The 23,681-nt window shown below is 47.1% G+C and overlaps 1 protein-coding gene across 3 annotated transcripts in view; it reads left to right on the top strand.

The window, feature by feature from the left end:
• The window catches only part of LOC137798689 (voltage-dependent T-type calcium channel subunit alpha-1I-like), a 79,383-nt gene that overhangs the window by 12,049 nt on the left and 43,653 nt on the right, over nucleotides 1-23,681 (top strand). For all 3 annotated transcript variants that reach the window (XM_068595592.1, XM_068595593.1, XM_068595594.1), the window contains exons 4-12: nucleotides 1,120-1,279; nucleotides 4,617-4,959; nucleotides 5,479-5,571; nucleotides 10,054-10,396; nucleotides 11,079-11,416; nucleotides 18,073-18,224; nucleotides 20,525-20,710; nucleotides 22,898-23,015; nucleotides 23,235-23,390. In XM_068595592.1, the coding sequence (XP_068451693.1) occupies nucleotides 1,120-1,279; nucleotides 4,617-4,959; nucleotides 5,479-5,571; nucleotides 10,054-10,396; nucleotides 11,079-11,416; nucleotides 18,073-18,224; nucleotides 20,525-20,710; nucleotides 22,898-23,015; nucleotides 23,235-23,390 (1,889 nt within the window). The remainder of the gene's footprint in view (nucleotides 1-1,119; nucleotides 1,280-4,616; nucleotides 4,960-5,478; nucleotides 5,572-10,053; nucleotides 10,397-11,078; nucleotides 11,417-18,072; nucleotides 18,225-20,524; nucleotides 20,711-22,897; nucleotides 23,016-23,234; nucleotides 23,391-23,681) is intronic.

The following is a 23,681-nucleotide window of genomic DNA, read 5'->3' on the forward strand; positions in this document are numbered from 1 at the left end:
ATTTTTTTTTAAATCAAACAAATATTTAAAATTCTATTTATCCAACGAACAAATGAGCCTTAATTTAACTTCCTGGAGAGAAGGATTGTAGATACTGTTATGAACGTTATGAGTCACTTTCTGGTTGATTCATCATTTTATGTTTTAAAATAATAATTATTATTCTCTCTCCTGACCACCCGGGGGCGGCTCCTCCGGTTGTATAGAAGTCTCGTCGGCTAAATGCTCAATCAGACAGAGTTTAACCTCCGCTGTAGTTTGCGTACCCAGATCAGAGCCACGGTAACGCGCCATGGGATCACAATTAGTCTGGAGATTATGGATTGATTAGCTAATTATGATAATTCAGAGGCTTAGAGGGAAATGCCGACGCAGTGTGTTCAATCTCTGCAGGAGCAAAACGAGAGGGAGGAAGCTGTACAAGTAAATTATACACACATTTATACGTGTTTTTGTGTATTTGTACTCATGATTATAGAAAAGGGATTTGCTGCTGCTTTACACTTCTTTTTCTGGGGTTGAAATTTGGAAAATCAGACTTAACATGCTCAAAATATGACAAACTCCTCTGGTTGTATAGAAGTCTATGCTTCATGTGTTAAAGCTGCATTCTCTCTCCTGACCACTAGGGGGCGACTCCTCTGGTTGTATAGGAGTCTATGCTTTATGTTAAAGCTGCATTCTCTCTCCTGACCACCAGGGGGCGACTCCTCTGGTTGTATAGAAGTCTATGTTTCATGTGTTAAAGCTGCATTCTCTCTCCTGACCACCAGAGGGCGACTCCTCTGGTTGTATAGAGGTCTATGCTTTATGTTAAAGCTACATTCTCTCTTCTGACCACCAGGGGGCGACTCCTCTGCTGCTTCAACCTATGAAGCATGGACTTCTATACAGCCATTCTCTATATTAACTACCATCGGGCGACTCTTTTAAATTTAAATGATAGAGATGTTGGATCAGGCACAAAACATTTACACAAGCATCAATACGAACGTAACAAAAGCAATAAAAACAAGCAACAGGTGGAGATTAGCCTCGGACACACACACACACACACACACACACACACACACCACCAAGTACTTGACAGTGAGAGTGTTTCTGTGTTTCGTCCCTCAGGCATGCGCATCCTCGTCAACCTGCTGCTGGACACGTTGCCCATGTTGGGCAACGTCCTCCTGCTCTGCTTCTTCGTCTTCTTCATCTTCGGCATCATCGGCGTGCAACTGTGGGCGGGGCTTCTGAGAAACCGCTGCTACCCGAAGGAGAACTTCACTCTGTGAGTCCACACGCACATACACACACACACACACACACACACACACACACTAGACGCCAGTAACGGGCCGTGGTTTCAGACCTCGGCCTTCAGTGAGGCCGTATAGTGGGCGGACTGGGGGAGGGGAGAGTTGGGGGGGACATTACACACACACACACACACTCAATACCTGTGTGTGTGTGTGTGTGTGTGTGTGTGTGTGTGTGTGTGTGTGTGTAATGTTTCTTCATGTGTGTGTGTGTGTAGTCATAGAGAGTCATTGTGTGTCGGTGTGTTGGTGTAAATGTGGATTAGAACACATTGTGCTTTTGCATTAATGTATGTGTCAACCCTCAATCTCTCTCTTTTTCTCTCTCTCTCTCTCTCTCTCTCTCTCTCTCTCTCTCTCTCTCTCTCTCTCCAAGAAGAAGATTAATCACACCATCATCTCAGCGTAGTGATGTCACCACAGAGAGCGATGGAGGCTCTCTCTTTCTAACATAATTGGATGATCACAAACCAAAACATTTGCACAAAGCAAATGTCATTACCTCAGAGTCAATCATGCCACTTAATTAAAAAAACAACACTCTTTTTCTTCCAGACACACACACACACACACACACACACACACTGCTACACTCTGTTCAGTTACTCAAAACAAACCAGCACAGATGTAGGAAGCTTTAAAAACAACTTCTATAGACTCCACAGACTGTGTTGGTCGTAGTGAAGAAGTGACGTAGAGACCTGTCAATCACCTCGTAGCCCCGCCCTCCAAAGCGTCCCCTGCTTTATGGTCTGTTTGACTCTAAATAACTATAGTTTACAAAACTGTTTACTGAGGGAAAACATCAAGAGAGAAGTAGAGCTATTTAAATACACTTCTATACAACCAGAGGAGTCACCCTCTGGTGGTCAAGAGAGAGAACGCAGCTTTAACACATGAAGCATAGACTTCTATACAACCAGAGGAGTCGCCCCCTGGTGATCAGGAGAGAGAATGCAGCTGTAACACATGAAGCATAGACTTCTATACAACCACAGGAGTCGCCCCCTGGTGGTCAGGAGAGAGAATGCAGCTTTAACACTTGAAGCATGGACTTCTATACAACCAGAGGAGCTTCAGCGACACTTTGCGTGTCCCTCTGGGGGAAACGGGGCTCCTGCTGCATTGTGGGAAGAAAACCTGATCATGTATTTATTAGTTGTCGCTTCGTTGCCTCCAGACGAGACCCGCTGACGCTTTCACTGCGTTCTTCCAAGAAGAATAAAAAACCTAAACAACTAATTTATTTTTCTGCCGTTGTTCTCAATTGGCTTTATTCACACATGGCCATTCTTCAGTCTCATCTCCTCATTAGCACAGTCATAGTGTGTGTGTGTGTGTGTATGTGTGTGTGTGTGTGTGTGTGTGTGTGTGTGTGTGTGTGTGTGCGCTCACATTGACCTTCACGGTTTGACAACAGCAGCTACTTTTATTCCCTTCGTCCTTTTCCCCTTTTCTCTCCAGGAGAAAACCTTTTTTGTGTGTGTGTGCCTTTGTGTGTTTGTGTGTGTGTCTCTGTGTATGTGTGTCTAACTTTGTGTGTATGTAGCTGTTTGTTTATCTCTGTGTGTCTGTGTATCTGTGTGTGCATCTGTGTCTGTGTGTGTCTGTGTGAACATGAAACCTTGTCATGTTGTGAGTCTCTATACTTCATCAGTGTTGTGATGTGTCTCCTGCAGCAGATCAGTGATCAGAGGCTCAGCAGCTGCTGTTTGTTCTCTAATATCTCTGATTAAGAGCACAGCTAATACCAGCAGAACACAGAGAGCCGCGCCAAGCGTCTGATTGGGCCCTGCACGCAGGGGGGCGGGGCCAGGGGAAACGAGCGCCGCATGGGAGGCTACGAATGAAAAATAAAATAAATGAATACAAATTAAATTAAAATATAATAAAATAAAAAATACATAAAATAAAAAAATACATAAAATAAATACAATATTTAAAATAAATTAATAAATAAATAAAATAAATAAATAAAATTAATAAAATAAATAACATAAATAAAATAAATAAAACAACTAAAATAAATGAAATAAATTAAAGTGAAATATGAATATTTAAATGTTTCCTTTGCTAAAGGAGCTCATTGAGGAAGCATTGAAGCTCCTTTCCTTTGCTAAAGGAAGGTCCAGTGTTTCCTTTGCTAAAGGAGCCGAGTGAGGAAGCGTTGTAGCTCAACAGGGACTCTTAATCCGAGCATAAAGCACATATTTGTTCCCAGAAGGTTTTCGCACGACGCCAGGAACATGTTTCTCCTCGGCTGCTTTGGCCTCGTGTTCGGTCTCTTCAGCCAGGAAGTGAGACCGCGGCCGCGTTGCTCATCACCTAATTGCACCCTCGGGAATAAAGAACTGAGAAAACAAACCGAAGAGAGAGGACAACACACGGCCTCGTCCAACAAAGAGCACGACGAGCGCTTAGAAGAAGACGGAGAGGAGGCTCGCGAACTCCCTCCAGAGCCTTTTGGGAGTCGTGTTGCTGGACCGTCGATATTTACCCCCTGGACGAGCACCCAGATTTCACTACATGTTCGCTGATAGATATTTGGTTTAAAATCATGAAAATTTGGTTGAAGGTCAGGGAAATTTGATTTAAAATCATGGAAAAGTCATTGAATTTGGGCTCAAGGTCACGGAAATTGGGCTTAAGGTCATGGAGATTGGGCTCAAGGTCATGGAATTGGGCTCAAGGTCGTGGAATTGGGCTCAAGGTCATGGAATTTGGGCTCAAGGTCATGGAAATTGGGCTCCAGTTCATGGAAATTGTGCTCAAGGTCATGGAAATTGGGCTCAAGGTCATGGAAATTGGGCTCCAGGTCATGGAAATTGGCCTCCAGGTCATGGAAATTGGTCTCCAGGTCATGGAAATTGGGCTCAAGGTTATGGAAATTGGACTCAAGGTCATGGAAATTGGGCTCCAGGTCATGAAATTTGGGCTCAAGGTCATGGAAATTGGGCTCAAGGTCATGGGAATTGGGCTTAAGGTCATGGAATTTGGGCTCAAGGTCATGCAAATTGGTATCAAGGTCATGGGAATTGGCCTCAAGGTCATGGAAATTGGACTCAAGGTCACAGAATATTGGTTAAAAGTTATGGCAAATTGGCTAAAAGTCATGAAACTTTGGTGAAAAGTTGTAGAAATTTGGTTTAAAATGATGGAAATTTGGTTAATTCATGAATATTTGTCGTGGAAATTTGGTTACAGGTCATTGAAATTTGGTTTAAAATCATAGAAAAGTCATAGAAATGTGGTTAAAAGTGATGGAAACCTGGAGCATTGACCTCCCCCTCACCCCCCTCCCCCCTCCAGCACCTCGGGCATCGGCCTGCCGCGGCCCTACTACTTTGCCGACGAGGACGACGAGCGGCCCTTCATCTGCTCGCTGCCGGTGGACAACGGCATCATGTCCTGCTCCGACGTGCCGGCCCGCCGCGAGGGAGGCCGGACCTGCTGCCTGGACAAGGACGACGCCCTGTACCGCCAGTCGCTGGGCCTGAGCGCCGAGCCGCCGGCCAACGGCAGCGCCGCCGGGGCCGGCCTCTGCGTGAACTGGAACCAGTACTACACCCGCTGCCACACCGGGCACAGCAACCCGCACAAGGGGGCCATCAACTTCGACAACATCGCCTACGCCTGGATCGTCATCTTCCAGGTGAGAGGGTTTGGTGGACGCTGGCGTCGATCAGGCGGCGTTTGATTTATTTTCTTTCAGTTTAAAGTCATGGACATTTTGTTGAAAGTCATTAAAAGTTAGTTAAAAGTCATGGAATTTTGATTAAAAGTCATGGAAAATTTCTTTAAAGTCATATAAAGTTGGTTAAAAGTCATAGAAATTTAATTAAAAGTCATGGAAAATTGGTTAAAAGTGAGAAATTTGGTTAAAAGTCGTAGAATTTTGGCTAAAAATCATAGAAATCTGGTTAAAAGTCATGGAAAGTTTGTTTAAAGTCATATAAATTTGGGTAAAAGTCATGGAAATTTAGTTAATAGTCATGGAAATTTGAGTAAAGTCTTGAAAACCCATTGGTCAGAATGTGTAGGAACCCTGTTTGATCTTCTGGTCTCACTTTCCCTCCAGAAATCCAATAAGTGTGTTTCCTGAGAGAGGAAGTGTTCCCTCAAACACTTCCTGTGTTCGTTCCCTGTGACCTGTGACCTTTGACCTTTGCAGGTGATCACTCTGGAGGGCTGGGTGGAGATCATGTACTACGTGATGGACGCTCACTCCTTCTACAACTTCATCTACTTCATCCTGCTGATCATCGTGAGTCACACACACACACACACACACACACACACACACACACACACACACACACACACACACACACACACACACACACACAGGAGTCTGACCCAGGAGACCTGTGTTCCTCTAGCAACACAACAACAACACAACTAGTCATTGTGTTGCTTTAAAACAACTATGCCATGGAGCTGCATGCTACACACACACACACACACACACACACACACACACACACACACACACATACACACACACACACACACACAGACATTCCTGTTTTTGTTGCCAAGCTACAGATGACTCCAACAAAAAGCTCTTCCTCTGTCTCTCTCATCTTCTCTCTCTCTCTCACCTGCATACCCATACACACACACACACACACACACACACACACACACACACACACACACACACACACACACACACACACACTCCCTCTCTCTTTCTGACAGGCTTAAAAAAGAGAGAACGCATCAGCGCTCGCACACAAAGCCGCGCAGACACGACGGAGCTAACGGGTTGAATTAAAAAGTGTTTTATCGGAACAAAAGTGTGTGTGTGTGTGTGTGTGTGTGTGTGTGTGTGTGACGGGGGGGGGGGGGTCTCTCCAGGGAATTATGCTCTTTGTGTGTGTGTGTGCGTGTGTGTGTGTGTGTGAGAGAGTGTTATCATAATGCAGCGTGACTGCCAGTCCCGGTTACTTCCCCAACCCGCGGGCTGTCTTGTCTTTTTTTTTATTACACTTTTAATTGCCTGCCTTTAGATTCCGGCTCTCTCCTCCTCGCCCTCCCGCCTCACCTTCTCTCCATCGCTCGGCGTCTATCTCCCCGCATCTGTCAGTCTTCCCTCCTTCCCACCGTAGCTTCCTCATCTCTGCCTGCCATCGATACAACCTCCACTCCGCTAACACCTTCCTCCCCCTCCGTCACTCCTCTGCCTCACTTTCACATTCTGTCTCAGTCTTTTTTCCTCTTTAATCTCCTTTATTCCTCTGCTTCCTGTTTTGTTAAATCCAGTCATCAATGCGCCTCTGAGGCTTTCATCATCTTCTTCTGATAACGTTGAACATTCCTCCGGTTCGATAGACAGTAGAAGTCGCAGACGTCAGCCATTTTGAAGACGCAAACTTGGCGATTTCGCCGTCGCCATCTTGGATTACAGCCGAGAGCGTCTCGGTTTTATAAAAATAAGTTTTGAGTCATTTCTTTAGACTTCTATACAACCAGAGGAGTCGCCCCCCTGGTGGTCAGGAGAGAGAATGCAGCTTTAACACATGAAGCATAAACTTCTATACAACCAGAGGAGTCGCCCCTTGGTGGTCAGGAGAGAGAATGCAGCTTTAACACATGAAGCATAGACTTCTATACAACCAGAGGAGTCGCCCCCTGGTGGTCAGGAGAGAGAATGCAGCTTTAACACATGAAGCATAGACTTCTATACAACCAGAGGAGTCGCCCCCTGGTGGTCAGGAGAGAGAATGCAGCTTTAACACATGAAGCATAGACTTCTATACAACCAGAGGAGTCAGAGACGTTCCTTGTCAGAACTGGAGGTTTCCGGCTGCAAGAGAATTATTCATAGACACACAAACATGGAGAAGGACACATTTTAGCTCCGGGACGTCATCTCCTGCATCAAAATCCCCATTTCAACAACGATTTGCAGCAGAATAGAAGCCTTTAGATGTGAATAGCGTCAGTGAGGAGGAGGAAGAGGAGGAGGAGGAGGAGGAGGAGTAAAGGGGGTAAGGACATTACTATGGAGTGGAGTTAGAGTTGTTGGAGGGCAAGAGATGGAAAGAAAGGATGATGAAATTGAGGCGAAAATAGAGGGAAGAGGGATGATGACGGGGAGTGCGGGTGATGAAGAGGAGGATGGTGATGGTGATGGTGGCGTGTCTGCATGAAATGGAGAGAGGATTGGAGGAAGCGACCACATGTTGCTCTTCCTCTTTGATCTCAAATGAAACAGTATTCATGAGAGCGAGTCCCCTCAGCGGGTCCTCCGGGCTCTGATCACAGCGTCCCGTTCACCCGCATGTCTTACATTATGTCTCTCTGCCCCGTACCCTTTCAAAATAAAACGCTTTAGTCTGAAGGGACGTTTAGACACACGTTATGTACTTGGTGCGTTGAGATGTTACATGTAAAGATCCAATTGAAGGGAGAATAAATAGATTTACTTTGTCATCAATGCTGTTCTTCTGATCTAAATACTTATTATAAGGTAAAATTATCCTTTATTAGCCACGCAGTGGGGAAATTAAGGGATTCTATGGAAGCCCATATCCGCCACACACACACACAAAAAAATTTGGACCAAAAAAAATAAAAATAAAAATTAGCACCCAAAAAAAAAGAGAAGGAAATTAAGGCCAAAAAAAAGAGAAAAAAAATTGGACCAAAAAAAATATTATATAAAATTCGGACAAAACAAATAATAATCTTTTTTTTATTATTATCTAATTATTATCTAATTTAAAAAAAATTTTTTTTATGTCCTAATGTTTTTTTTGGGGTTTTTTTTTTGGTCCTAATATTTAAAAAAAAATCTTCTGGTCCTAATTCTTTGTTTGTTTTTGTGTGGTGGAAATGGGCTTCCATAGCTTACAGCAGCAGCGCACACAGAGACACACAGTGAATACTAATCAAGTATTGTAAATAAACAGTAAACAACAGTAGAGTCAAATACAATGTGTGTGTTAGTTCTACACACGTTACAACACACTCATGAATATTATAATCCATTTCTGCAACTACAAAAAAAACAACCTCCTCAGATCAGGATGAAAATCAACTTAACGACGTTCCTGAATCTCTTCTCAACGTTTTCCTCGACGAGGAGGCGGATCCTCGCTGGCTCTCAACACCGAGACCTCAGGATGAATGAAGCCTCAGGGTCCGGAGCGACGGGTCGGGGGTTCGAGACCCCGGCGGCTTCGTCGCGTCTCGGTCCAGAGACGACTTAGCGGAGGCGAGCGAATCGAGCGCCTCCGTTCGTTGGAAAGATATCCTGTTTGGCAAATGGATAAAGGGAGAGAGAGAGAGAGAGAGAGAGAGAGAGAGAGAGACAGATGGACAGACAGATGGAAGAGGAGTGATGAAGACGAGGAGAGCCGTCGTGTCAGACACTGATTGCCGTCATGTCGAGCAGCAGAGAGGCTTTCACTGGAAGACGTGATGAGCTGCTGGATTTGATACTGAGGAAGGAGAGAGATTGCAGCTCTAACACATGAAGCATATACTTCTATACACCCAGAGGAGTTGCCTCTGGGTGTATAGAAGTCTATTGAGGTTTTTCAGGGGTCTGAAATGTCAATCAAGGGCTTTTGGACCCCAATGTGTTGCCTCACATTACTTTAAAATGATTAGTGGAGCTTTAATATTTAGGAGAGAAAATGTGAAGCTTAGCTCCCTTTCTCTTTCTCAGCCTCACACACACACACACACACACACACACACACACACACACACACACACGCCGACGCCGCTCTAATTGTATTTCAGCGGCTCCAGACGAGTGTGTGTATAAATATTTGATGGGATCGGCGAGGTTCCCGCGACCCGCTCGCTTCCCTTTCACCACAAATCTCGGCATCGGATCAATGCAAGAGCGGCTTTACACACACACACACACACACACACACACACACACACACACACACACACACACACACACCTTTCACCCGTCCTTTGTCCCAGCGGTTCAGAGGGAGAGCAGAACGGCCTCACAATCGTTATTGATCGAAACCCAGAGAGCTCCTCTTCTCCTCTTCCTCCTCTCCTCTCCTCCTCTTTCTCTCCTCTCCTCCTCTTCCTCTCCTCCTCGTCGGCTTGCTGATTGGATATTCAGTTGATCTAGAACCTCCTGCTTTTATGGTCACAGACTTTTATTTATTTGTCATGAAGGATCCAGGTTTGTCTTTGACCCTCTTCATCATTTGTTTCTGATGACTCAGCGAGGCGGCGAGTCATCCTCACGCTGAGGAGGAACTGAGCTTTAGGGCCATTTCATCTCTTTACACTTGTTCCTTATGACAATGCTGCCTCATTATACAGAGAGCTGGGATTGTTCTGCAATATTAGATGTAACACATGGGCATGTATCTCATATGCAAAGTGCCTTTTAAAAGGTGAATTTCAGAAACTGTGTGAAAGCGAGACCCTGAAGGGTTAACAGCTCAGAGTCTTCTCGTGTTTTTCGGCAGCTTTGTTCGCGACCATATTGCCCGACGTGTTGTGTTTGGACTCGTCCAGGCCAGGCGGGCTAACGGGACGAGCGGTAGCAGCAGCTAACGCTAACTCCGCTGGCCTCCCGCCATCGCTGCCGTCGAGCTGGCAGCAGACTGACCGCTAACACCTCGGACCGTTTCCTGCCAGTGTTTTCTCAAACATCGCACATTTCTTTTTGCATTTTGAGAAAAAAGGAACAAGTTTCACGCCCCCGGCCCTCTCATCCTCGTCATCCTCCTCTTCTTCTTCCTCCTCCTTCCCCTAGATCGGCTCCTTCTTCATGATCAACCTGTGCCTCGTGGTCATCGCCACGCAGTTCTCCGAGACCAAGCAGCGGGAGCACCAGCTGATGCAGGAGCAGCGGGCGCGCTGCTCGTCCTCCTCCACGCTGGCCAGCGAGCCGGGCGACTGCTACGAGGCGCTCTTCCAGCTGGTCTGCCACATCCTGCGCAAGGCCCGGCGGCAGGCCGTCGCGCTGGTCAACGCCCTGCGGGGGAAACCCCGCGGCTTCCGGGGCGCCGGGCGCGGCCGGGGAGGCGGCGCCGAGGCGAGGGAGAGGAGGGCCAACGGACGGGGAGGACGCGAGAGGAGGGCGGCGGTGAGGCGCGGTGAGCGAGCCCAACGCCGAGATGTTTAACACCTCATGAAGCTAAAACTGTGCTAGCCGATTGCTAAAGTACCGTGACCCTCGTGAGAAGAGACGTGTCATTTTATATAAATTTTTAAAAAAAAAGATAGTTAAGTTTTAATAATCGCGTAAACTCTGCGTGCTTATAACGTTTCACCAGTGGCGGGCTGTGAAAATGGTCATTACGCCAGCTGTAGAGTTTAACAGCTGAGTTAGCTCGCGAGCTAACAGCTAGCTACGCAGAGTCCACAGGGAATAGTCTTCAGATACAGATTATTTCTTCTTCTACTCTATAAATTAAAGCATTCTTCTTCTTTTCTCTATGAGTTAAAGTAGCGCAACCAACTAGCTCGGTGCCTACAGCGCCACCTAAAGTACCGGAGTGTGTAGCGCAGGGTATTTCTGTCCTCACTGAAGCAGCTAGCAGGCGTCACCGTGTTCAACCAGAGAGAGAGAAAGACAAAGAGAAGAAATTTGCAATTTTTTATGTAACATATGGATATGTGTCTCATATGCAAAGTGTCTTTAAAAAGGTGAATTTAAGAAATTATGTAAAATCGAGAAAATGACCTCAGACCCGAGAGGGTTAAAGGCTCTGGTGTTCACGTCGTCATATGAGCTGTAGAAGATGTTCACTTCCTCCTCCGGCTGCAACGTTTCAGGCCCGCCCTGTCCGCACCGCCGCAAACCCGACCACGCCACCGACGGCTGCCCGCAGTGCGCCGCCGCCGCCGCCGCCCCGCCGCTCACCGACGGCGGGGCGGGAAAAGACGAGGCGGAGGACGGCGGCGCGCAGGAGGACGCGGACAGGGAGGGGGCGCCCTCCGGAGGCAAGGAGGGGAGGAGCCGGGCGTGCAGCCCGAGGAGGCGATGCGGGGAGCTGTGGCACGACGCCAGGGCCAAGCTGTGGAGCATCGTGGAGAGCAAGTACTTCAACCGAGGCATCATGATCGCCATCCTCATCAACACCATCAGCATGGGCATCGAGCACCACGAGCAGGTACGCGCGCACCTATCCTGTTTCATTTCCGCGGTATCGGTGTCGTTCTCTCGCCAGCAGGTTCCTCTCATGCTCTCAGCGTGGGACTTCTTAACCGATTCACTAAATCTATTTCACACCTGGGAGAGAACAGGAACATTAACACGACGCAGCGGCGCTGTGAGGACCGCTTGCTGAGATGTGATTGGTCGGCTTATTAGACATTAAAGCTGAGGTTGTGTTGTTGGAGAAACCAGCAGCACGAAAGTCGGCAACACTGACAGTCCCCAAAGTGCAAAATATCACGATGCACATGAACTACAAACATGGCTGATCGTACAGGTACACAGACAGGTAGACAGCCAGGTTCACAGACAGGAAGGTAGGTAAGCAGGTAGACAGACATGTATGGAGGAAGGCAGGAAACCAGCTGATGATTCCTGTCATCGTTCATCTCTTTCGGTCCACTTTGTGTAAAATAATGAGAAGTTTTCGTTGAAAGACAGAAGAGCAGCAGAGGAGGGAAGCCGCCATTTTTTTATTCGTGACGCCGGAGCGAACGTTGCGCTCGTCGTCTTGTTACGCCTCTAACGGCTGCGAATGTTTCCAGTTATTGAGACGCAATAAGCGAGCTCACAAAGCGACGTTGGTGAACGAGGACGAGTGGAGAGCGGGTTAATAAACGAAGGCTCTCTCTTTCTATTTCTCTCTCTCTCTTTCTCACGGCTGAAAGCGACAGCCGTGGATCCTCCGTCACTCAGTGTCTCTCTCTCTCTCTCTCTCCCTCCATCCTCTCTCACCCGTCTGCTCCTCCATCTTCCTTTCCCCCAGACATACCTGCTGTAGGTGTGTGCTTGATATTGGTCCGGGTTATCGTTATTATATTACTGCATCACACTCATTAAGATCTGCAATGCGATCTTTCAACTTTTTGCTTGTTTTTCCTGTTGCAGCTTTCTTTCTATCAATCTCTCTCTCTCTCTCTCTCTCTCTCTCTCTCTCTCTCGCTACAACCATCGCCCACGTACGCATGCCACCGCCGCAGTGGTGGGTCGTCTCTCATCTCTGGGGCGGCTAAAAATAGAGAGAGACAGAACGAGGGAGAGAGAAAGAGAGAGAGAGAGGGAGAGAGAGAGAGAGGGAGAGATGTCTGTGTCTCCATCGCCCTGCTCAGCGAGGGTTTGAACAGTGGGCTCGGGGCGGCGTCCTCCTCGTCGTCGCTCTGGTGCTCGTCCGGTAGAGACTACAGGTGCGTCCACCTGTCCTGCTGCACCTGTGCTCCCTGCTACCTGTTGCTGTGGGAACAGATTCAGATATGTGTTTCATTTAGTTTGCAGTCGGTACGATGGACAGATATGAGATGTTGTCTTATTACACAAAGTAGACGGGAAGGTAGGTATGTAGGTAGGTAGGTATGTAGGTTTAGGTAGGTAGGTAGGTTTAGGTATGTAGGTAGGTAGGTTTAGGTAGGTAGGTAGGTTTAGGTATGTAGGTAGGTAGGTATGTTTAGGTAGGTATGTAGGTAGGTAAGTTTAAGTAGGTAGGTATGTAGGTTTAGGTAGGTAGGTTTAGGTATGTAGGTATGTAGGTTTAGGTAGGTATGTAGGTAGGTAGGTATGTAGGTTTAGGTAGGTAGGTAGGCAGATAGGTATGTAGGTAGGTAGGTAAGTAGGTTTAGGTAGGTAGGTAGATAGGTGTGTAGGTAGGTAGGTATGTAGGTTTAGGTAGATAGGTATGTAGGATAGGTAGGTATGTAGGTTTAGGTAGGTAGGTAGATAGGTATGTAGGTATGTAGGTTTAGGTAGGTAGGTAGGTAGATAGGTAGGTATGTAGGTAGGTAAGTTTAAGTAGGTAGGTATGTAGGTTTAGGTAGGTAGGTTTAGGTATGTAGGTATGTAGGTTTAGGTAGGTATGTAGGTAGGTAGGTATGTAGGTTTAGGTAGGTAGGTAGGCAGATAGGTATGTAGGTAGGTAGGTAAGTAGGTTTAGGTAGGTAGGTAGATAGGTGTGTAGGTAGGTAGGTATGTAGGTTTAGGTAGATAGGTATGTAGGATAGGTAGGTATGTAGGTTTAGGTAGGTAGGTAGATAGGTATGTAGGTATGTAGGTTTAGGTAGGTAGGTAGGTAGATAGGTAGGTATGTAGGTAGGTAGGTATGTAGGTTTAGGTAGGTAGGTAGATAGGTATGTAGGTATGTAGGTTTAGGTAGGTAGGTAGATAGGTAGGTATGTAGGTAGATAGGTATGTAGGTAGGTTTAGGTAGGTAGGTTTAGAAGGTATGTAGGTAGGTTTAAATAGGTAGGTATGTAGGTTTAGGTAGGTATGTAGGTAGGTTTAAGTAGGTAGGTAGGTAGGTTTAAGTAGGTAGGTTTAGGTAGGTGAGTAGGTAGATAGATAGGTAGGTTTAGATAGGTAGGTAGGTATGTAGGTAGCAAGGTAGGTAGGTAGCTTTAGGTAGGTATGTATGTAGGTAGGTAGGTTTAGGTAGGTAGATAGATAGGTAAGTAGGTAGGTTTAGGAATGGTGAGTAGGTAGATAGGTAGGTAGGTAGATAAATAGGTAGGTTTAAGTAAGTAGGTATGTAGGTGTAGGTAGGTAGGTAGATAGGTAAGTAGGTTGGTAGGTAGGTAGGTTTAGGTAGGTAGGTAGACGGTCGGTAGGTATATATATATATATATATATATATATATATATATATATATATATATATATACTGTAAATATATATATTTACAGTCCGGCGATTGAAAGAGGAAGTAACGTCTGTAACGGTCCAACAGACGACGTGATAAACGTTGAGTCTCCTCAGAGGAGTCGCGCTCCGTGTCATAAATAAAGCCCCATCGGACAGGAAGACTGCTGCAGGGAGAAGACCCTTCAGAGAAATTAACAGCTGTTTGAAATTAATAATGCAGCGGCGCGACGGGCACTTTGGAGACCCGACAGCGCCGGAGAGAGATCAGACGACACGGCTGAACGATCGTCTTCCTCTGCCAGAAGTGTCCGGATTAAAAACCCAGAGGAGAAACCGCCAGATGGACGCCGCCGCCCAAATATTCAATCGCACCCACGTGGCCCACCTCGGCAGGAACAAAAGATGTTTGGTAACAAAAGCAGAAGTGGGTCAGAGGATTCCAAAATAAAATCATAATTTATGTGTTTTCTGGAGGACGATGAGTCCACAGACACAGCGGCTCGTCTTCAAAGCGACCGAGCAGCTGAAAGGAATGTTGTGAACGAATGAACTCTTCCTGTGGACCGCTGACCAGTCCACAGCCGGCAGGGCGAGCCGGCGGGACTACCTGGTGGGGTTAGCCAAGCCGGCGGGAGAAGCCGGTGGAGCTAGCCAGTGGGGCGAGCTGGTGGGGCGAGCCAGCGGGGCGAGTAAAATGAATTCTACCAGTGGCCTGCCGACGAATCCTCAGCCAGTGGGGCGAGCCGGCGTGATTAGCCGGTGGGGTTAGCCACGCCAACGGGGCGTGCCGGCGGGGCCTGCTGGCGGGACTAGCTGTTGGGGTTAGCAAAGCCGGTGGAGCTAGCCAGTGGGGCGAGCCGGTGGGGCGAGCTGGCGGGTCTAGCCGGTGGGGCTAGCCGGCAGGGCGAGCCAACGGGGCTAGCTGGCGGGGCAAGTAAAATTAACTCTACCTGTGGACCGCCGAAGCTAGCCGGCGGGGCGAGCCGGCAGGGCGAGTCAACGGGGCTAGCTGGCGGGACTAGCTAGTGGGGTTAGCCGAGCCGGCAGGGCAAGCCGGTGGAGCGAGCCGGCGGGGCGAGCCAGTAGGGCTAGCTGGTGGGGTTAGCCAAGCCGGTGGAGCTAGCCGGTGGAGCTAGCCAGTGGGGCGAGCCGGCGGGGCTAGCCAACGGGGCTAGCTGGCGGGGCAAGTAAAATTAACTCTACCTGTGGACTGCCGACGCTAGCCGGTGGGGCGAGCCGGTGGGGCGAGCCGGTGGGGCGAGCCGGCGGTCCACTTTAAGAACATAACAGGACTCTCGTTCTCTCTGCACATGAAATCAAAGCATCATCACTTCTCGCCCTCGAGGTCTAACGAGGTCGGACTCGCTGGTTCTGACGATGAGAACATCCGACGGGTGGAAAGGCTAAAAGAGACGAACCTGTCCACACAGCCATCACAGGAAGGTCACAGGTAGCGGGCAGACAGGTAGGAGGTAGACAGACAGGTGGACAGACAGACAGGTGGAAGAGGAGTTCATTCCACAGAGAACAACAGAAATCGTTCCATGAACAGAATTCACATTTCCGATGAAAACATGAACTAAAGTTTCCTCCTCTCATCTGTATGACGTGTCCATGACTCTGCTGCTGCTTCTCCTGTGTGTTCACAGCACTGAGCTGCTTCCTCACTCGCTCACCTGAATCCTCCGTGTGAAACACGTTCATTCATTCATTCATTCATCAGCTCTGGATCTGATCCCAGGTCTGCAGCCACGAGACTGGAGCTTCAGAAGCCTCACCGGAGGCATCATTAGCCTGTTCCCCCCCACTGCTAAACACTCATTAGCACTGACACACACACACACACACACACACACACACACACACACACACACACACACACACACACACACACACACACACACACACACACACAAATGTACACGCAGCAGTACAAACACACACAGTGCTCGTTGATTTCGGGGCAGTGAAATGTCACAGAGCCCAAAGTTACAGAAAAGCTCTATGGAATAAGTGTGTGTGTGTGTGTGTGTGTGTGTGTGTGTGTGAGAGTGTGTGTTTGTGTGACAGTTTTGCACATCATCAGTGTGAGGCTAACGGGACATGGATTTTGTAACGGCATTCATTTAAAAAAAGTAGATCCAGGCAACAGTTTGTGCATGTGTGTGTGTCTGTGTGTGTGTGTCTGTGTGTGTGTGTGTGTCTGTGTGTGTGTGTCTGTGTGTGTGTGTGTGTCTGTGTGTGTGTGTGTGTCTGTGTGTGTGTGTGTAGCTCACATAGTGTTACGTGAATAGTTTCCCACACATGCAGGTTTCTCTCCGACGTGGACGGAGCGATCGACCCTCTTTTGATTGACAGCGTCTGTAGCGTTCGTACATGACGTGTCCGGTGCCGCTCACTGGGACGGCAGCTAAACCAGTAGCACTAGAGCACTTTCTTACTGGCACCAGAGTGTGTTTGAGTGGGAGCGTTTGTCTCCGCCCTCTTGCCCTTTCCACCAATCAATTTGGAGCGTTCGATCCCCGGCGAGTAATAAGAGTCTGATAACGAGACAAAGGCAGGAAGAACAGAGAGGGAGAGAAAACAAGCGCTCCTCCAGCTTCCACAGGCTGCCGGGGGTGTGTGTGTGTGTGTGTGTGTGTGTGTGTGTGTGTGTGTGTGTGTGTATTGATTGACACTCGTAGTTTGTGGGTTTATGAGATAATGAGCAAAAGGAGCCGTGATGTTCCAGATAAAGTCCTCCTGTTGCCATGGCGCTGCTCATGTCTTCTCTCAGGTTGTGTAATCTCCTGAGAGGAGTGACGTCGAGACCTGTCAATCACCCTGTAGCCCCGCCCTAAAGGTTGAGACGAAAACTCATGTTTACTGAGGAAATACAACGTGAGCGAAGTAGAGTCATTTATATAAACTTCTATGCAACCAGAGGAGTCGCCCCCTGGTGGTCAGGAGAGAGAATGCAGCTTTAACACATGAAGCATAGACTTCTATACAACCAGAGGAGTCACCCCCTGGTGGTCAGGAGAGAGAATGCAGCTTTAACACATGAAGCACAGACTTCTATACAACCAGAGGAGTCACCCCCTAGTGGTCAGGAGAGAGAATGCAGCTTTAACACATGAAGCATAGACTTCTATACAACCAGAGGAGTCGCCCCCTGGTGGTCAGGAGAGAGAATGCAGCTTTAACACATGAAGCATAGACTTCTATACAACCAGAGGAGTCGCCCCCTGGTGGTCAGGAGAGAGAATGCAGCTTTAACACATGAAGCATAGACTTCTATACAACCAGAGGAGTCGCCCCCTGGTGCTCAGGAGAGAGAATGCAGCTTTAACACATGAAGCATAGACTTCTATACAACCAGAGGAGTCGCCCCCTGGTGGTCAGGAGAGAGAATGCAGCTTTAACACATGAAGCATAGACTTCTATACAACCAGAGGAGTCGCCCCCTGGTGGTCAGGAGAGAGAATGCAGCTTTAACACATGAAGCATAGACTTCTATACAACCAGAGGAGTCGCCCCCTGGTGGTCAGGAGAGAGAATGCAGCTTTAACACATGAAGCATAGACTTCTATACAACCAGAGGAGTCGCCCCCTGGTGCTCAGGAGAGAGAATGCAGCTTTAACACATGAAGCATAGACTTCTATACAACCAGAGGAGTCGCCCCCTGGTGGTCAGGAGAGAGAATGCAGCTTTAACACATGAAGCATAGACTTCTATACAACCAGAGGAGTCGCCCCCTGGTGGTCAGGAGAGAGAATGCAGCTTTAACACATGAAGCATAGACTTCTATACAACCAGAGGAGTCGCCCCCTGGTGGTCAGGAGAGAGAATGCAGCTTTAACACACTTCCTTGTCGGTTTCAAACTACATTTCTTGTGCTATGAAACTGAAAACTCCAAAATACATAAAAGAATAAAACGACTCTCTCTCCTCTTCTTCCTCTCCTCTTCCTCTCCTCTTCCTCTCCTCTTCCTCTCCGGCAGCCGGACGAGCTCACCAACGTCCTGGAGATCTGCAACATCGTCTTCACCAGCATGTTCTCCCTGGAGATGATCCTCAAGCTCACCGCGTTCGGCTCCTTCAGCTACCTGAGGAACCCGTACAACGTCTTCGATGGAATCATCGTCATCATCAGGTAGACGAGGCCGGGCGGGGTCAGGGTGGAGCACGAGAAGAGACCTGGAAAGAGACGCACAATGACCACAGAGAAACACAAAACAACCACAAAGAGACTATAAACAACCACAAAAAGACAAAAGAACCACAAAGAGACAAGAAACAACCACAAAGAGACACAAATCACCACAAAGAGACACAAATCACCACGAAGGGACACAAATCAACCACAAAGAGACTATGAACAACCACAAAGAGACACAAAAGAACCACAAAGAGACACAAATCAACCACAAAGAGACACAAAACGACCACAAAGAGACACACAATGACCACAGAGAAACATACACAGCTGCAAAGACTCTCAAAGGAACTGCAAAGAGACACAAATCAACCACAAAGAGACCTAAAACAACCACAAAGAGACACAAAATGACCACCAAGAGACATAAAACAACCACAAAGAGACACAAAACAACCACAAAGAGACACAAAATAACCACAAAGAGACACACAATGACCACAAAGACACATAAAACGACTACAAAGAGACCTATAACAACCACAAAGTGACACACAATGACCACAAAGTGACACAAAACGACCACAAAGCTCCTTCAGCCACCTGAGGAGCCGTTCCATCCTCGTCATCCTCGTCATCCTCGTCATCCTCAGGCGTCTTGGCAGCGAGGAGGCGAGTGACGTCGTGTGAAACTCTGACGATATTCAGGCAGCTCACCTGTTGTGGCGGCTAAATCATTCACGCCGCGCTTTCTTCCCGATGGAAACGTGGCACCTGAACGCGTCGCCCGGCGCTCTCAGGTGGAGCGCGAGGCCTTTGATCTCCCGGCGTTTTCTCTTCTCCTCTTTTCTTTTCCTCGGGCTGAGCTCCTTTTGTCTGCGGTCTTCATTAAAACCTCGCAGATCAAACACGAATCAAAGCCGCTGCAACCGAGCTGCTGGATTGAACGCCTCGACATCTGTCTTCTGATCTCTCTCTCTCTCTCTCCATCTGTCTGAACGTCCTCAGCTATTCACGCCGCCGCCGCCGCTCTCTCAAAGTGCCAAACCGACCGCTTCGCTCTTCATCCGCCATCGAGGCGCCGCTGTTCTGACGCGCCTTTCATGGCCGCCGCCGCTACAGGACGCGTGTCTTTAAAAGGTGGGAAGGGGAAACAATGCAAAAAAAAAGGGCGTTCAAGGGGAAACGTTTCGCAACCTCTGACGGTGACGGTTCATGGACCCGTGCTTGAACGCCGCCTTTCACCGCAGCGCCCGACGCAGCTCTCACGCGCTAAATCCATTCTTTAAAGCCTAAAATTTGCGGTTTTGACGGAGAAAGACGAGTCCAGTGGATGTGACGTACAGCATGAGAGGAAGAACCACAGGTTTTTATTCATTATTATCAATAATGTATCGAACCAGATTGTTTATTTGAACACTGCTTTTTTCAACGCGGTAAATCTCCCATCATGCAATGCCTTCAGTGACATCAAAAACACGTTCGCGTAACTCGACCTCCGGCTTTTGGATTTCGCACATTTTCCAGTTTTTGAAGTCCGTGCACAAAATAACAGCTGCAGCCCTTCTAGAGGCCAAATGCATCCTGGGATACGTAGGCACGGCGGGCTACGTTTACCACCAACACACGAAGCAATATCAATATCAAAACCTTAAAAGAACCTCACGATGAACATTCACACCGATGACGTCACCGTTTCTATATAATAATCATCTATTGTCCTGCAAACAATACACTGCAGGAACAAAAGGACATTGTTATCTTGATGTCGTCGTGAAGAACCAGAAGCATCTGCTGCCTCGTATGTTTTCACAAACACATTCAATATTCAACATTTAACAGTGCACGTAATGGGAGCATGCAGGTTCATCTCTTGCTGGATTAACTGATGCTTAAGTCTGTCTTTCTTCATAAAGTTTATTATGAGGTCAGAGAAGTTTTAATATCCTGTTGGAGAAAAGCCCACTTCTTCTTTTCCTGGAGTTGGAGAACTAATTAATGTTAACACCTCCTGTAAAAAAAAAAGAAGAAAAAAGTCCCTTCTTGTGGAATGATTAATTCATATCGGACGAATCCACGACTCACAGCCAGAGCATGATCACAAGTGTTATATAAATATGAATGTGAGGGATGTGGAAGTCAAGATGGCCGACGCTCATAACTGGGAGTTCTGGTCCCGGTGCAGACGATGATTCCTTGTGTGGTTTGGGTTCATGACGCCTCAGTGGAGCCTGTGTTCATCAGCTTGTGGATGTTTTTGATCTATTTCTGCTGATTTAGTTGTTCTCTCTCCTCAGCGTCTGTGAGATCGTCGGTCAGTCGGACGGCGGCTTGTCGGTGCTGCGGACCTTCCGGCTGCTCAGGGTTCTGAAGCTGGTTCGGTTCATGCCGGCTCTCAGGAGACAGCTGGTGGTCCTGATGAAGACCATGGACAACGTGGCCACCTTCTGCATGCTGCTCATGCTCTTCATCTTCATCTTCAGGTGAGGCGACGCGCGGTGTGTCCGCCGTGTCTCTCCGTGTCTCATCCTGATGACGATCGATTACGATGACGATCGATCGATTACGAGAAGACACACAAACCGACCAGGAAAGAGACGCAAAATGACCACAGAGAAACATAAACAACCGCAAAGACACACAAAGGAACTGCAAAGATACTGTAAAACAACCACAAAGAGACATAAAACAACCACAAAGAGACATAAAACAACCACAAAGAGACACAAAACAACCACAAAGAGACACAAAACAACCACAAAGAGACAAACGGTGACCACAAAGAGACTAGAAACGACCACAAAGAGACACAAACCAACCACAGCAACTCAAAACAATCACAAATAGACAAACAACCACAAAGAGATACACAATGACTACACCGAGACACCCAATGACAACAAATAGACTCAAAACAACCACAAAGAGACACACAACGACCACAAAGAGACACAAAATGACCACAAAGAGACACACGACCACAAAGAGACACATATTTACCAAATAGAGACACACAACGACCACATAGACACACACAACGACCACAAAGAGACACAAAACAACCACAAATAAATATTAAACAACCACAAATAGACACAAAACGACCACAAAGAGACATGCGGTGACCACAAAGAGACACAAAACAACCACAGCAACTCAAAACAATCACAAATAGACAAATGACCACAAAGAGATAAACAATGACTACAAAGAGACACCCAATGACAACAAATAGAATCAAAACAACCACAAAGAGACACAAAATGACCACAAAGAGACACACAACGACCACAAAGAGACACAAAGAAAACACACAAAGACACAAAGTAACCAAAAAAAGACTCACATTGTCCACAAAGAGACTCAAAACGACCACAAAGATACATACAATTGCTGCAAAGAGACACACAATGACCTCAGAGAACCACTTGCGTTTCACATTTCATTTTTTGGTTTTTTTTTATTTTAGGACGATAGCTCATAGTTTCATCCTCTAAATGTGTGTTTGTGTGTGCGGGCTCATGTGTATTTATATATTTTTAAGTCCTGCTCCGCCGCTTATCAAGCTGCCGCTGAAGAGCAGAAGGTCAAGTGCTGCGCGGCAGCGATTAACCTCAGTGAAACACAACGAGCAGACGCTTGAAGATCGGCTCAGAATTGAACAGGCAACACTTGAAGAAGTGCAGCGCAACACGCCGGCGAGGACGCTGCGAGGGCCTGAGAGCTTCTTTCAGTGGAGCATCGCTGGTCCTCGTCTTTGTTTCCCTTCCTTTCAGCTTCATTTCCCACTTCAGTCACTTCAGACACACACATGTTCAAACATTCAGGGTCAAACACTTGTTGTGATTTACTCACAAACCAAAGCGAGGTTGTATTTTGTGTTCTAGTGTCACTTTTACAGTGTTTTTTTTTTTTCAAATGCACACACACAGACACACAGACATTTTGTATATTTCTTGTGGTCTTTAAAATGTGACACCAAGGGCATCGGAGTAGAGGGCGTTGTGTTAATCATGCTTGAGCGGGTACACAAACAGCTACGACGCTTTCATGAAACCAGAAGCAGACGAGACAAATAACAGCCTCCACCACCCGAAGCCTCTCCATGGAAACGCTATGCTACACTATGTTACGCTATGTTACAACTATGTTAAGCTATGTTACACTATGCGATGCTATGCTAGGCTATGTTATGCTAAGTGACACTATGTTACAGTATGTTACAGTATGTCACATTAGGTTATGCTAAGTTACACTATGTTACTCTATGTTATGCTATGTTAAGCTATGTTACAACTATATTAAGCTATGTTGCGCTATGTTTCGCTATGTTACTCTTTGTTACAGCTATGTTAAGCTATGTTACAACTATGTTAAGCTATGTTAGAACTATGTTTCGCTATGTTACTCTTTGTTATGCTATGTTAAACTATGTTACAACTATGTTAAGCTATGTTACTCCATGTTACGCTATGTTACTCTCTGTTATGCTATGTTAAGCTATGTTACAGCTATGTTAAGCTATGTTACAACTATGTTAAGCTATGTTAGAACTATGTTAAGCTATGTTGCGCTATGTTACGCTATGTTACTCTCTGTTATGCTATGTTACTCTATGTTAAGCTATGTTTGTTACGCTATGTTACCGTGGCTCTGCTGTTGTGTTGCAGCATCTTGGGGATGCACATCTTCGGATGCAAGTTCAGTCTCAAGACGGAAACCGGCGACACCGTACCGGACCGGAAGAACTTTGACTCGCTGCTCTGGGCCATCGTCACTGTGTTCCAGGTAAAGAAACTCAGCTGTTTGGACCCTTTAACCTGGAGATCGAACCACCTGAAACACTAACAATGTAAAAATCTTGCGTATTGGACCCGTGTTATTCTCATCTTCAGACATATTTTAACGCCAATCTGTAATGATCTGATCCATACGATGTATTTGTACTCATGTTTCATTAGTGCTTGTGTATTGTTGATGTCCTCTGCGTGTGTTGCTTCTCCTCAGATTCTGACCCAGGAGGACTGGAATGCGGTTCTGTACAATGGGATGGCCGCCACCTCCCCGCTGGCTGCCCTTTACTTCGTGGCCCTCATGACCTTCGGCAACTACGTCCTCTTCAACCTGCTGGTGGCCATCTTGGTGGAGGGCTTCCAGGCGGAGGTAAGGGAGCCTCCCGTGGCTTCAATCCGCGGTGATTGAGGTGCCCGGGCCGGGCCCGTTAATCTTATTCATTCATAACCTTTTGGAAATGTTAATTTGGTTCAAGCTGCATCGGGAGAGGTGACGCGTTTCAAATTATCACCGCCATGGTTTTTTTTGTTGCCCTCCAATGTCAACCGAGGAATCGCGGGAGATCAACGCGCTTCTTTCTCCACAATTACTGAATAATTCACTCCGAGCGAGGGCCGAGTTTCTGATATTATTGGGAAATGTCTCGTACATTCAGTCTCA

The sequence above is a fragment of the Clinocottus analis genome, unplaced genomic scaffold (assembly GCF_023055335.1).
Source record: "Clinocottus analis isolate CAN_PGR_092001 unplaced genomic scaffold, fCliAna1.0.p SCAF_31, whole genome shotgun sequence".
Lineage (NCBI taxonomy): Eukaryota > Metazoa > Chordata > Actinopteri > Perciformes > Cottidae > Clinocottus > Clinocottus analis.